At 62.0% G+C, this 12,428-nt stretch overlaps 2 protein-coding genes across 4 annotated transcripts; one reads left to right on the forward strand and one right to left on the reverse strand.

The window, feature by feature from the left end:
• Positions 1–405: 405 nt before the first annotated feature.
• Positions 406–5,381, reverse strand: LOC113948741 (C-type lectin domain family 18 member A-like). Of its 3 annotated transcripts, none has more exons than XM_027646606.1 (12): positions 5,081–5,381; positions 4,186–4,277; positions 3,466–3,690; positions 3,294–3,391; positions 2,618–2,739; positions 2,427–2,534; positions 2,014–2,106; positions 1,768–1,874; positions 1,499–1,628; positions 1,332–1,428; positions 1,166–1,240; positions 406–986 (listed from the first exon to the last, which is right to left on the reverse strand). In XM_027646606.1, the coding sequence occupies exons 1-12, from the start codon at positions 5,178–5,180 to the stop codon at positions 809–811; spliced, it is 1,425 nt and encodes a 474-aa protein (XP_027502407.1). In that variant the 5' UTR covers positions 5,181–5,381; the 3' UTR covers positions 406–808. The 3 variants fall into 3 exon arrangements, with proteins under 3 accessions (XP_027502407.1, XP_027502408.1, XP_027502409.1); XM_027646607.1 differs by having other exon boundaries at positions 5,022–5,381; XM_027646608.1 differs by having other exon boundaries at positions 859–986; positions 1,149–1,240; positions 5,081–5,379.
• On the forward strand, positions 5,332–10,473 carry LOC113948748 (fibulin-7-like). Its single transcript, XM_027646635.1, has 9 exons — positions 5,332–5,402; positions 6,926–7,127; positions 7,578–7,734; positions 7,898–8,068; positions 8,235–8,360; positions 8,510–8,632; positions 8,728–8,865; positions 8,949–9,087; positions 9,819–10,473. Exons 2-9 carry the CDS (start codon positions 7,059–7,061, stop codon positions 10,177–10,179), a joined length of 1,284 nt encoding a protein of 427 aa, XP_027502436.1. The 5' UTR covers positions 5,332–5,402; positions 6,926–7,058; the 3' UTR covers positions 10,180–10,473.
• The last annotated feature ends 1,955 nt before the right edge of the window (positions 10,474–12,428 follow it).

A 12,428-nucleotide genomic window follows, 5' to 3' on the forward strand; every position in this document is an offset into this window, starting at 1 on the left:
CGCAGCGCCCTGGCTGGGGACGTTTTAACTCCCAGCCCAGCGCTGGAGAGGGCTGTTCGGACAGGAGGAGGGCAGAGGCATGTTCCCTTCAAAAGCACCCACTGGCACCCGCCAGCGCTGGAGTCACAGGTTTTCACTCAGCACGTGGAAAGCCCTGACTTGGGGCTGTCCTGGGGCTGGAAGAAGCAGATCTTGGCTAATGCCACCCTTCCAAAACACCCCCAGGTGCTGGAGCCAAGTTCAGCCAGAGGCTGGGCTGGTCCTGGCTCCTCCAACTCCAGAACTCGCTCCAGGGATGGAGATGGAGGTACCACCTAGTGCAGGCAGGATGTGGGATGTGGTTAGGGAGAGTCTAGTGGGCTTGGGAGAGCAAAGGAAGACAAACTGCTCTTCCCAAGGGGGAACGGGTCTTTATTAACTGCTGGGCAGATGGTGGTGGTGAGGAACTGGGTGATGACGAAGGGTCAGGTGATCATGAGGAACCCAGCAAACTGAGAGGTTCCCACACAGGTCAAGATGATGGCTCAGAGCTGAGCCTGGTCCTCACCCTCAGCTGTGCCGAGATCTGCACCTCCCAGGAGCCCCCCTTGGCCCCTTGTCACTTCAAGACCACAGTCCAGACAAGGCCCAGTTGCCAATTTCGGAGGAGGATGCTGCTGTACCTGGCTGTTGCAGGGGCATCTCCTGCCCGGGAGGTGTCACAGTGTGATGGTGAGAGAGGAAGGTGAGGGGCAGAAGAAGATGCTGTTTTGGGGATGCTGACATAAAGCACATCCCTTCTCACGAGGTCCCAGTGCCATGGGGCCCCTCAATCTCCCATCCCCTGTGCAGGTGAGCTGTGGGGGGATCCTTCTGAGCCATGGTCCAGGCTTGGCACAGCATCAAGGTCTTCCTGAGCCATGGGCTCGGCACAGCAGCCAGCACTAGCCAGTTCCCAGGGCTGCTGGCTCAGGGGTCCCGCTGCCACAGGGCGATGTGTTCCTGGGCTGTGATGGAAGGCGGACAGTCAGTGCCCCCCAAGCCAGGAGGTACCCAGAGGTCTGAGCAGGGCTGGCAACAAGGGACAGACCCAGCAGAGCTGGAGACTGGCAACCCCAGGGCTTGGCACCCCTGGGGACACACGGGAGGGCTCCCAGCCCCTCACTCACCGAACTGGCAGATGTACCGGTTTCGGGTCTTGCAGCGCTGGTCATTCCAGTTGAAGGCAGCCGACGCCTGCATCTCCACACAGTTCCCAAACCTGTGTCCCAGCGGGAGGGTGGTGGAGCCAGCCAGTGCAGTGGCACAGCGGTGACACCATGCAGGGCTCAGTGTCCTCTAGATCCACTTACCCCTGGTTGTCCGGCTGCCCAAAAGCAAAGCTGGTGAAAGAGGATGGCTCGCCCACGTCCCAGCGGAAGGAAGCCTTGGATGTCTTGTAGGTGAGACCTGGGGGAGTGGGAGGTGGGTTGGCATGTCTGCTGCCAGCCCGGGCACCTTGCCCACTGCTGTCACTCACCAATCCAGAAGTTCCCGGTCTCAAAATCGGTGTCTGTCACCCTGTTACCCATCTCCAAGCGGCTGAGGTAGAAAGCCAGGATGTCCTGGACCTTCTGGTTTCTGATCTGGGCCAGCATCGCCCCTTTCTCCTGCACGGAAGGGAGTCAGTCTGCCCCAAACATGCGGCCCAGCCCTGTGCCAGGCAGAGGAGAGATGCCCGGGAGGGCTGCAAGCATGGGTGGCAATTTTCAGCTGCACAAGGATGCCCGGAGCATCCCAGGAGCTCACCTGGCACTTAATTTTGGCTCCATAGTAGGTGTCGGCCTCTGGAGACACCATGAAGCAGTCACTGTCTATCCGCACATCGCAAGCATGAAAAGGGAACTGGATCTTCGCTGGGGGCACAGGCAGGAGCAGGTGGGTCCCTGTGCTGGCCAAGCTGGGCCCACAGAGGACCCTTCACCCCACTCCCGGGGTCCCTGCCCATGGATTCCCGCTGCCACCCCGCAGCAGCACAGGTGGGCACAGACTCACTGCCGCACTCAGCTCCACCGTAGCCCGCATCGCAGAGGCAGGAGCACTCCTCCTTCCTGAACCTTCCGTGGAGGCACTGCCCGCTGCACCTCACTGTGGGCACGGCGCTGTTTTAGCTGGGGGGGCTCGGCGGCCCCTGCCCGCCCCACGCTGCACCCCAGGCACTGTCCGTGCTGCCCAAGCTGCACCAGCCACATCCACACGTGCACTGAGCTGTGCTGGTGCCCCTGGTTCTGCACCGCCGTGGGCACACGAGTACTGAGCAGGCTGTGAGTGCTGCACTGGCCATGCCCAAGCACGCCCTGCACCAGCCCCCCCTGCACCCACCCTGCACACGCATGGCCTGCACCCACAGCAGCCACGCACGTGCCTCGAGAGGGGAGGAGAGGCAGGGCTGTGTGGTGCCCTCTCACCTTGGCAGTACCTTCCTGTGTAGCCAGGGGGACAGGCGCACTGGCAGCTGCCCATGTCGAGACTCCCGCTGTTCCTGCAGCTCATGCGACAGGGGTTCCTGGGCACCTCTGGGCACAGCAGGTGGGGGTGTCAGGGCTGGCAGTGGCACTGCCGGGGCCACACAGGGGCTGGAGGGATGGCAGGGACTCACCGCAGAGCCCGCCGCCGTGATCCCAGGACTTGAAGCAGCCAGAGAGGCCGGCGGTGCAGAGGGAGCACCAGGGGCCCTGCTTGTAGGGCAGGACGGGCGTCCCGGCCACCTCCCAGTTGCCCCTGGCCCCGCAGGCAGCTGGAGGAGGATGCCCCGCCCACCCGGGCAAGCCACACCCCTTTCTGGGCAGGGCCTCACCCACCTGGGCAAGCCACACCCTTTTCTGGGCAGAGCCCCGCCCACTTCTAGTGCAAAACACCGCCTAGACTTCACGGCCCTGCCCACTTCTGCACATAGCCCCACCCACCACACTCAGCCCCACCCATTTTAACACATAGCCCCTCCCATGACACCAAGCCTCCGCCCACTCCCCAAACATAGCACCGCCCACATTTCCCACCCCACCCACTTCAATGCATGGCCCTGCCCACACCATTCAGCCCCGCCCACTCCCACCACCCAGCCCCACCCACCAACAGGGCATGGCTCCGCCCCCACCCCTCACCGTGCATCCCCATAGGTCAATCCACCCAGACACACCCAGCAGAGACCCCGCCCACCCCCACAAGCCCCACCCACTTACCCCAGCCCCACCCCCATCCCACATGGCCCTGCTCCTCCCGGCGTGTCCTCCCCCCCCATCCCCTCTCCTGTCCCTCCCTCTCCCAGCCCTTACCCCGGGTTGTAGGCGCAGGCGAAGGCCTCGCTGGGGCCGTGGGGGCCGGGGCAGCGGTGCCGGCCACAACCCAGCCGCCCCGCTGTGGCCCACACCAGCTGAAGGAGGACACGTGTCACCCCGTGCCCCGGTCCCCCACGGCCCCCTGGTGCCACCCCTGCCCCGTGCCCACCTGGGTGTAATGGTGGCAGGTGGCGTTGCTGGCACAGTGCCCCGTCCCGTAGTCGTAGCCGCGTCCCTCGGCGAACCAACGCTCCAGCACGGCCACGAAGCCCCCCATGCCCACTGGCAGCAGGGCCTCGTTCCAGCCCAGCTGTGGGGCTGGTGGGGGAGCGGGGCCCTCCAGGCAGCTGGCTGCCCGTGCCCCCGCCAGCTGCCCCAGCTCCTCGCTCCACTCCTGCAGGGATGAGCATGAGCCACGCAGGGGGAATTTGGGGGCTGACAAGGGGCTCAGTCCAGGGGATGACTGGGGCATGTCATGGGGGATGCTGCAAGGGACCCCTAGGGACCAGCCCTGCCCTTGGTCTGCATAGGTATGGGGTGGTTGGGGGATATCCAGGGCCATCACAGGACATGGGGGACCCCACAGAAGACCCCAAAGGACCAGCCCTGCCCTTGGTATGTGCAGGTGTGGGGTGATCAGGGGACATCAGAAGGACATGGCGGACCCCAAAAAAGACCTCAAGGGACCAGCCCTGTCTTTGGTGTGCCCTCAATCTGTCAGCGCTGGTGGCACATCCTTCCCTTGGGGCCCCACACCAGCTCTTCTGCTTCATTAGCTTGTTAACAAACTACTGTGTAGCACCCACGGGCTACCCCCCTCCCTGGGCATGGAGTGGTAGGTGGATGTGACATCAAAGGTGGGGGACATGGGACCTGCGAGGGGGCTCACCAGCTTCTGCATGTTGGCAGCGGGGGGCTGCACTTTGCTCCTCAGCTTGTTGTGCAGTGAGAGCACCAGGAAGGTCTCCTTCATGCTGAGAGCTGGGGGGACAGCAGGGGATAGGGATGGGGCCAAGGGGGCCAGGGGGTGCAAGTGCCTTCCCCGTATCCCTGGCTGTGGTCGGACGGACCCTTCGAGAAGCCGTGGGAACTCTCCCTGAAGGGCCCGACCGCAGCCGGGGATACGGGGAAGGCACCCAGGTCTCCATGGAGACTTGAGGGGAGAGAAGAAAGCACTTTTGGGCTGGGAGCACAAAAGGGGCAAGGGGCCGGGGGGGGGGTGGCCAGCCCGCTGAGCCCCTGTCTCGCACGGGTGGGCTGAGACTGCCAGGAATGCACCCGCTCCCCCCCCCCAACCCCCTACCTCCGTCCTGCCAGCACCCAGACCCTTCTGGGCTGGACCCGTCACTAGCCCCCATCACCAGCTGCAGGACCCCCTGCCCCATTCTGTCACCAGCACTGTCCCATCACCAGCACCAGAGGCCCCCCCAGGTTCCACCATATCACCAACGCTAGGCTGGCCCCACGTCAATTATATCACTACCCCAGAGTTCTCCAGCCCCATCCCATCACCAGTTCCATCCCATCATCAGCCCCAGAGCCCCCCCAGCTCCATCCCATCACCAGCTCCACCCCATCACCAGCTCCATGCCCCCCCTCCCAGCCTCATCCTATCCCCAGCCCCCACCACCCACCGAGATCCTCGTTGCCATCCCTGGATGCCCATCACCCACCCAGTCCCCTGCCTGCCTGGTCTGTCCCAGCAGGTGCTCAGGGTGCACTCACCCCCTAAACCAGCTGCCTCCCAGCCCTGCTGCCGGAGGAGCAGCCCCTCTCCCAGTTACCTCCCGGAGCCAGCGGGGACAACTTTTCTGGAGCATCCGACCTCGTCTCACCCACCCTCCACACCAGGAGGTTGCAAAGCAGCAGGACCAAGAGCTCCATGTCGGTCCTGGGATGGGGGGGACCAGAGGCTCCGGAGGGAGGGCTGTGGAGAGCCGAATCACCCCGCAGCAGCCCCGGCTTTGGGGCGAGCTCGGCCGCGCGCTCCTGCGCGCTCCCGCGTGTGTGTGTGTGTGTGTGTGTGTGTGTGTCTGGTCGCAGGATTTGATCCTATTCAGGACTCCAGACAGGCACCGCTGGGCAGCGCGAACAAAAGCTTGACGGGTGAGTAATAGCTCTGTCAAAACAGTTGCTCGCTGGAGCGAATGTGGCAGACAAGTCCCGGGGCCCTGGGCTGCAGCCCCGCCGGGATGTCCCGCAGCGGGGTCAGCCCCCCCAGCCCCGCCGCCGGGCCGGGGTCGAGGTGTGGAGGCAGCAGGAGCCGGGGTCGCAAGCGGAACCCACTTTGGGACCCTGGGAGACTGGATACCGAGGGGCTGGGGCAGTCAGGGGGCCCCTGCTGCCAGCCTTCCTCCTGCCCCATGAATTAAACATGCCGGGGAGGTAACACACACCGCTGCAGGCAGGAAGCCAAATACCCGCTCCGGAGAGCTGGGCAGTGTGGTTACAGGGTGGGAGGATGTGAGGGCTGGGGGGCCGGTGGCGGGAGAGATGCCGAGCTGGGGGAGAGGGATGTCTCAGCAGGCACTCGGGGTCAGGCAGCGAGGCCGGAGCCCGGGCTGCTCGGGGGGCTCAGTAGCACCCTGAAGGCTTTGCCCCAGTGCAGGGCTCCCAGTAACCATGCCAGCTGCTCCGCTGGCACAGGGTAGAGGTGTGGGCTTCGGACATGGCTGCTGGGGGTGGGCAAGGGACAGGCACATGTGGCCGTGCCCCTTCTGGGCTGTCACAGGCAGGAGGGACCAGGAGCATCCTGCCTCCCAGCTGTCAGGTCTGAGCTGGGTGTCGGCATAAACCCAGCTCTAAATGCTTCAGTTCCCTCACTCTGAGCCTAACCCTGGCCTAATGCTAATGCCAACCCCACCTCTCATCCAAATCTTCCTGCTAATATGGACCTGAACCTTTGGAACTGGTCCTAATGCTAACTCTAACCCTAAGAAAAAACCTGACCTTAGTCCTAACCATGAATTTAATGCTAACCCAAACTTTAAACTCCAGACCTAACCCTAATGTTAACCCTGACCCTAATCCTAATCCCAACATAACCCAAATGCTAATCCTAATCCTAAACCTAATCCCAACCCTAACCACAACTCTAATCCTAACCTCATCCTAGCCCTAATACTGACTCTAACATTTACCCTGACCCTAATGTTAATACTGGCTGTAACACCAATCTGCATCCCAACTCCTGGCTGCATCAGATCCCTGGGGTTCCACTCTAAACTCCAGCCATGGCTGAGCTCACCCCAGCAAGGCTGTGCTGAGTCCAGTGAGTCCACAGCATTCCTGGGCTGCCCTTCCCCACGGCCCCAGCCCCTCCAGAGAGCTGAACCCCAGCACAGACCCCAAAGCCATCTTTTCTCACAGCAGACTTTCCCAGGCTTAGCAAACGCACAGGATTAGCCTCATCCTGCATCCCTGCATGCTGGGAAGCCCCAGAGCCGGGGCTGGCCATGAGGTGAGCCTGGTACTGCTGTAAGTGCCGTGACAGCCACCGCCTGGCCCCGGCATCTGCTGGCCCTGGGACATGAAAGGCCCCAAAGCCTCTGATGTGCAGAGAGGGAAAGGAACGGAAGGGAAGGGAAGGGAGAGGCTGGCGCCAGTGCCAAGGGGAAACTTTCCTACAGCTCGGCCTCGGCCAGGAGAAAAACCAACAAACACACAGGCACACACTGTGGATAAATCCCAGCGAGTGCAGGAGTGCGGCTGTGAGCAGAACCGGACTGTCGGCGTCTTGTCCCTGTAGCCAGCCCCGGCGTGATGCTCCTCATCCCACTGCCAGCCTTGCTGGCCCTGGGCATCCTGCAGCTGCCCCTCAGCAGCACCCAGGTAAGGACTCTCATGCCTCCCTCCCTCCAGCCCCATAGCAGACTCCCCACTGTGGGCTGATCAGCACCCACTTCTCACACCCCAGCACCCCGTCACCAGCCTGGCGTGGTGGGTACAGCACAGCCACGACACCCGTGGGGCTACCCAGGGCCAAGGGGGTGATCATAGGACTTTTCCACTGCAGCAGCAAGACGATGTTAAACCCACCTGGGGCATCCAAGCTGCTCCTCAGCATCCAAGTGCCCCGGGCAGGGCTGGGTGGGGAGGGCTGAGGCTGGAGCAGACATGGAGCCAGGGGCAGACCCCAAATAGAATGGGAAAGGGCTCTGCCCAAGGCAGGACATTCAAACCAACTCCAAAGATGCTGCCTGCTTGGAAGGGTCCCCCTGGGCTGCAGCAGGGTGGCAGAGGAGCCCAGCGGGTGACAGGGATGTCCATGTGTCCCCCCAGGAGTGCCTGAGCCGGCAGCAGGCTCTCAGTGCAGTGCGGCAGATGCAGAAGCTGCTGGCGGCGCAGGAGGCTGCTCACCTGCGGGGCACACGCGGGCTCCGGAACCAGCTTTCCATCCTCCAGAGCCACCTCCAGAGACAGCCCACAAAACGCAATGGTACCCCCGGCCAGTCACCACCACCGGTGACATCCCCACAGGGTCGCCTCTGACACCTGGACCCCCACAGACAGCCTGGGCAAGGCACCCCCAGCTCCTCGCCGGGTTGGGGCCGGCTCCAGCCTGGCAGTGTCCATCCTCACCCGTGTCTGTCTGTCCACAGACACCTGTCCACAGCTGGCAGTGCCCCTGAACGGGCGGATGCTGGGCCGGAGTGTGCGGGTGGGCCACGACGTTCACTTTGTCTGCGACAGCGGCTTCCAGCTGGTGGGCTCGGAGACGCGCAGCTGCCGGCACAACCGCACGTGGAGCGGCACCCAGCCCTTCTGCAGAAGTGAAGTGGAGTGGGGTTGGGGTGCCATGGGCTCAGCCCAGCCCATGGGCTCCTCCCTCACCTTGAGCCACGGGGTTCCATCGCTCTGCCCAGAGGCTGCAGCCATGGGCACGGGGATGAAGCAAGGATGTGCTTCATCTGGTGCTCACGAGCTGCTTCTCCCTAGGTATGGATGACTGCTCCAGCAACCCCTGTGCCAACAGCGGGACCTGCGTGGATGGTGACCAGAGCTACACGTGCCTCTGCCCCCCAGGCTGGTCAGGCCCCAGCTGCCAGAACCCCATCTACTCCTGTAGGTGCCTGGGTTTGGACTGTCGAGGATGGGGATGCTCATGGGGACAGCACCTGGCTGTGCTGCACCATCTCCCACTTCCCTGGCAGCCCCCCCAGGGACCTCAGCCCCCACCCATCTCCCCATGCCCCACCCGCTGTCCCCCACAGACTGGGTGACACTGAGCAACGCCTCCTTCAGCCGCCAGCCCCGCTGTGCCGAGGGCCGCTCAGGCTCCCGGCGCTGCAGCTGCGACACCGGCTTCCAGCTGAGAGCCGGTGGCGTGTGCCAAGGTAAAAGAGGGCTGAAGATGGCAGGGAGAGGGGGGGAAACCGAGGCTTGGTGGCCACGGGCCCCCTGGCCATTCCCCACTTTTGTCCCCCCTCAGACGTGGATGAGTGCCTCCTCTACCAGTCCAGCCCCCAGACCAGGATTTGCCTCCACGACTGCCTCAACCTCCCTGGCTCCTACCGCTGCCTCTGTCCCCCCGGCTACCTGCTCCATGCCGACCGCAACGCCTGCGAGGGTGAGGGTGGCAGGGCAGGGAGCATCCTGTGGGAAGAGGGGTGCAGTGGGGGCAGCCCCTCTCACCCCGTGTCACCACCACAGATGTGAATGAGTGCGCCGGGAAGCAGCACAACTGCACCCAGGGCGACCTCTGCATCAACACCTTCGGGGGCCACCGCTGTGTGCGCCCCAAGTGCCCCCCGCCACGCCACAACACCAGCTACATCAAGACCTCTGCCTTGTGAGTAGTGTACTGCAGGGGACTCAGGCTGCATCATGCCCTCTCCCAGACTGATGGGTCCTTCTGTGCCTTGGGGACTGTAGTGTGCCACCCAGGGGCAGTAGGGTGAGTGCCAGCCAGCACTGGTAGCAAATTGCCACGTGGGGTGTCCAGGTGTGCTTGGCATGCTCCTGGATGGTCTGGGGATGCTGGAGGTGCATACAGGAGCAACTCAATATATGGTGGCTTTATCCAGAATTCTACCTCCCCCCAGAGCCACATACTGTGGGGAAAGACACTATTTCCCCTCTGCTGTGCATCCATGTGTTGCCGTGAGCTGCCTTCCAGCAGTGGCCATTGCACTCTTGAGACTAAACTGCTTTGTGGCTGAACAAAAACACCCAAGCAGAGGAGCATCCCTGATCCCGACATGTTCCTCTTCAGGAGGCACATCTACCTCCATCCCTGTCCTCCATCTGGGACTGGCTACCCCCAGTCCCAGCCTTAAAGCATCACCCAGAGCTGTGTCCCTGCAGGGCATGGTGTTTGCCTGGCAGAAGCAGGGATGAGGTAGAGATCCGATGCTGGGCACACTCAGATGTGACTGTCTTGGGTTACTCTGCCACAGGACCAACAGTGGGGCTGGAGATGCTGCTTGTGGCGTGGGCTGGGCTTGCTTGCAAGGATGAGGGCAGCTTCCTGAGAGAGCCAAACCACAGCACTGAGCAGTGGCACCCCTTCTCTCCCGGCAGCCAGTGCGAGAGGAACCCCTGCCCCATGGAGAGCCGGGCCTGCCTCCTGGCTGCCACCTCCATCTCCTTCCACTACCTGCCGCTCCAGGCCAACCGCACCGTGCCCCGTGTCCTCTTCAAGATGTCCACCACCCGCTTCGTGGGCGACAGCCTGCGCTTCGCCATCACGGGTGGAAGGGGCCAGGGCGTCTTCTCTGTGCGACGCTCCGACCGGCAGACGGGGGAGCTGCTGCTCACCAGCCCCGTGGCAGGGCCAGCCACGCTGGAGGTGGAGCTGGAGATGAGCGAGTTCTCCCGTAAAGTCCTCTTGGGCAAGCACATCTTCAAGGTCACGGTCTTTGTGTCCCCGTATGTGTTTTGATCCCCTTTGGAGGCAGGTGTGGGGCCAAGCCGGGGTCTCCCCCGGGGAGCGATGGAGCACGTTCAGCTCAGTGGTCCCAGTTCTTGTCCCATTGGAGACAGCTCCCTCCCATAATGCTTGCTCATGGCTGGCAGGGCAAAGCCACCGCAGCAAAAACAGTGTCCCTGTAGGAAAAGCCCTACGGGCAATGGGGGGACCAGCCTGGGTGTGCCTATCTCTGCCAGCCCCCCTCCTCTCTGCCTGCAGAGCACACAGAGGAGAAAGACAGAGTGAGCCAACAGCACTCGGCATGCAGGTCCAGCTTCTTGTATCTTGTAATCTCTAATAAAAGAAAAGTGGCTGTAGGAAGGGTGTCCTCCTTGTTCCTGGGGCAAGCTTCCTGGGGGCTGGGGGGGCTGTGCTCATGGCAGATTTGCAGAGTTTGGGGTGCCAGTAGAAGTGTCAAGCCCACCCAGGGTCATGCAGTGTCCATGTCCCTTCCAGCACCACTGTTGCTGGGGGCTGTGCTGAAGGACCCCCCCAGCACAGGACTGGGAGATGGGTTAACATAGAATCACAGAATGGTTTGAGCTGGGAGGGATCATCTTTTTCCAACACTGCTGCCATGGCCAGGGACACCTTCCTACAAGCTGCCCTGCACATCCTGCCCAACCAAGGCTGTCCTCAGTCCCTTTGGCAGTGCCTGGAACATGCTCTGGTGAGCAGGGGATGGTGATGGGGGCCATGCTTCCTTGTGTCCAGGAGGTTTCCCTCTGCAACAGCTCTGACAAGAGCCAACCACATGGCTGATCAGAGCTCCACAGCTCGCCAAGCACTCGAGCTGTTCCCCTGCACCCAGTCGAGGAGGGTGGGCTGAGAGAACAAGAGAGGTGCAGCCCCCAAGGCTCCTTGGGCACCCCCCGCCTCCGCCGGCACGGCCAGACCCCTGCGCAGGGAGAGCCACCGGCAGCCGGAGGTTGAAAAGGTGACGAGGGCCTTTGGGGACAGCGAGGGAAGGACATGCCGCCTCCAGGACACCCTTCCCTCAACACACAGAAGCCTTCTCAGGTGAGTGTCCGGCCAGCACAAAGCAGCCGCTGTGCGCAGACAGCGGGCGGCTCATAAAGAGCTCCTTATGCGCCGGGCAGCGGCTCCCGGGGCTCCGCGGGTCTGACTCGCTGGAGGACAGGGAAAAGCCTCCCCAGGGGCAGCGGAGCCGCGGGCAGGGCTGGCAGGGCCGGCCCTGCTGCGTCACCAAAATCCGCAGCTGGCCCGTGCCCACCGCGGAGAGAGGCTGGGATGCAAAGTGGGGAATTACAGGGGTAAATATTTATCCCTGCACACGAGGTGTCCCGGCCAAACTGGGCACCACAGACGAGGTTTGGGGCTGGTTTCTTCTGCTCTTTAGGGACAACACGACTGGATTAATTACTTACACCCACGTTACTGACTGCTAATGACAGTAAAACTTCACAAAACTCACTGCAGGCAGGACGTGGAGCAGCTGGAGTGTGTCCAGAGAAGGGCAATGGATCTGGGGAAGGGTCTGGAGCACAAGTCTGATGAGGGGTGACTGAGGGAGCTGGTGGGGCTCAGCCTGGAGAAAAGGAGTGACCATATCACCCTCTACAACTCCCTCAATGGAGGCTGTAACCAGGTGGGGATCAGCCTCTTCTCACAGGTAACATGTAACAGGATGAGAGGAAGCAGCCTCAAGTTGTGCCAAGAGAGGTTTGGATCGGATATAAGGGAAAATTTCTGCACAGAAAGGGTCGTCAGGCACTGGAAAAGGCTGCCCAGGGCAGCGGTGGAATTCCTGGAAGTGTTCAAAGGGTGTGTGGATGTGTCACTTGGGGACCTGGTTTAGTGGTGAGCATAGTGGTGCAGGGTTAACAGTTGGACTCAATGAACTTAGAGGGCTTTTCTAACCCTAATAATTTCATGGTTCTTGCTGCTTGTTTATTGATTAAGTGAAGTGGTCACAGCACCAAACCTGACAGAGTTCAGGAAGCATTTGGACAACACATGGTGTGATTCTTGGGGTTGTCCTGTGTAGGGCCAGGAGTCAGACTCAATGATCTTTGTGGATCCCTTCCAACTCATGATATTCTGTGATTCCATAATCCAGGCATCCCTGGGGTCCGTCTTGGTGGAATTACTGACACCAGATGATGCTGGGAGGATTTCAAAGAAATGTCAGATGCTGCATTATCCCGGTAGCCCAGGGGATCCTTTATCTTTCATGGACAACTCTATGCTTCCCGGAAGCA

Source organism: Corapipo altera, unplaced genomic scaffold (genome assembly GCF_003945725.1).
Source record: "Corapipo altera isolate COAL_440 unplaced genomic scaffold, ASM394572v1 62, whole genome shotgun sequence".
Taxonomy (NCBI): domain Eukaryota; kingdom Metazoa; phylum Chordata; class Aves; order Passeriformes; family Pipridae; genus Corapipo; species Corapipo altera.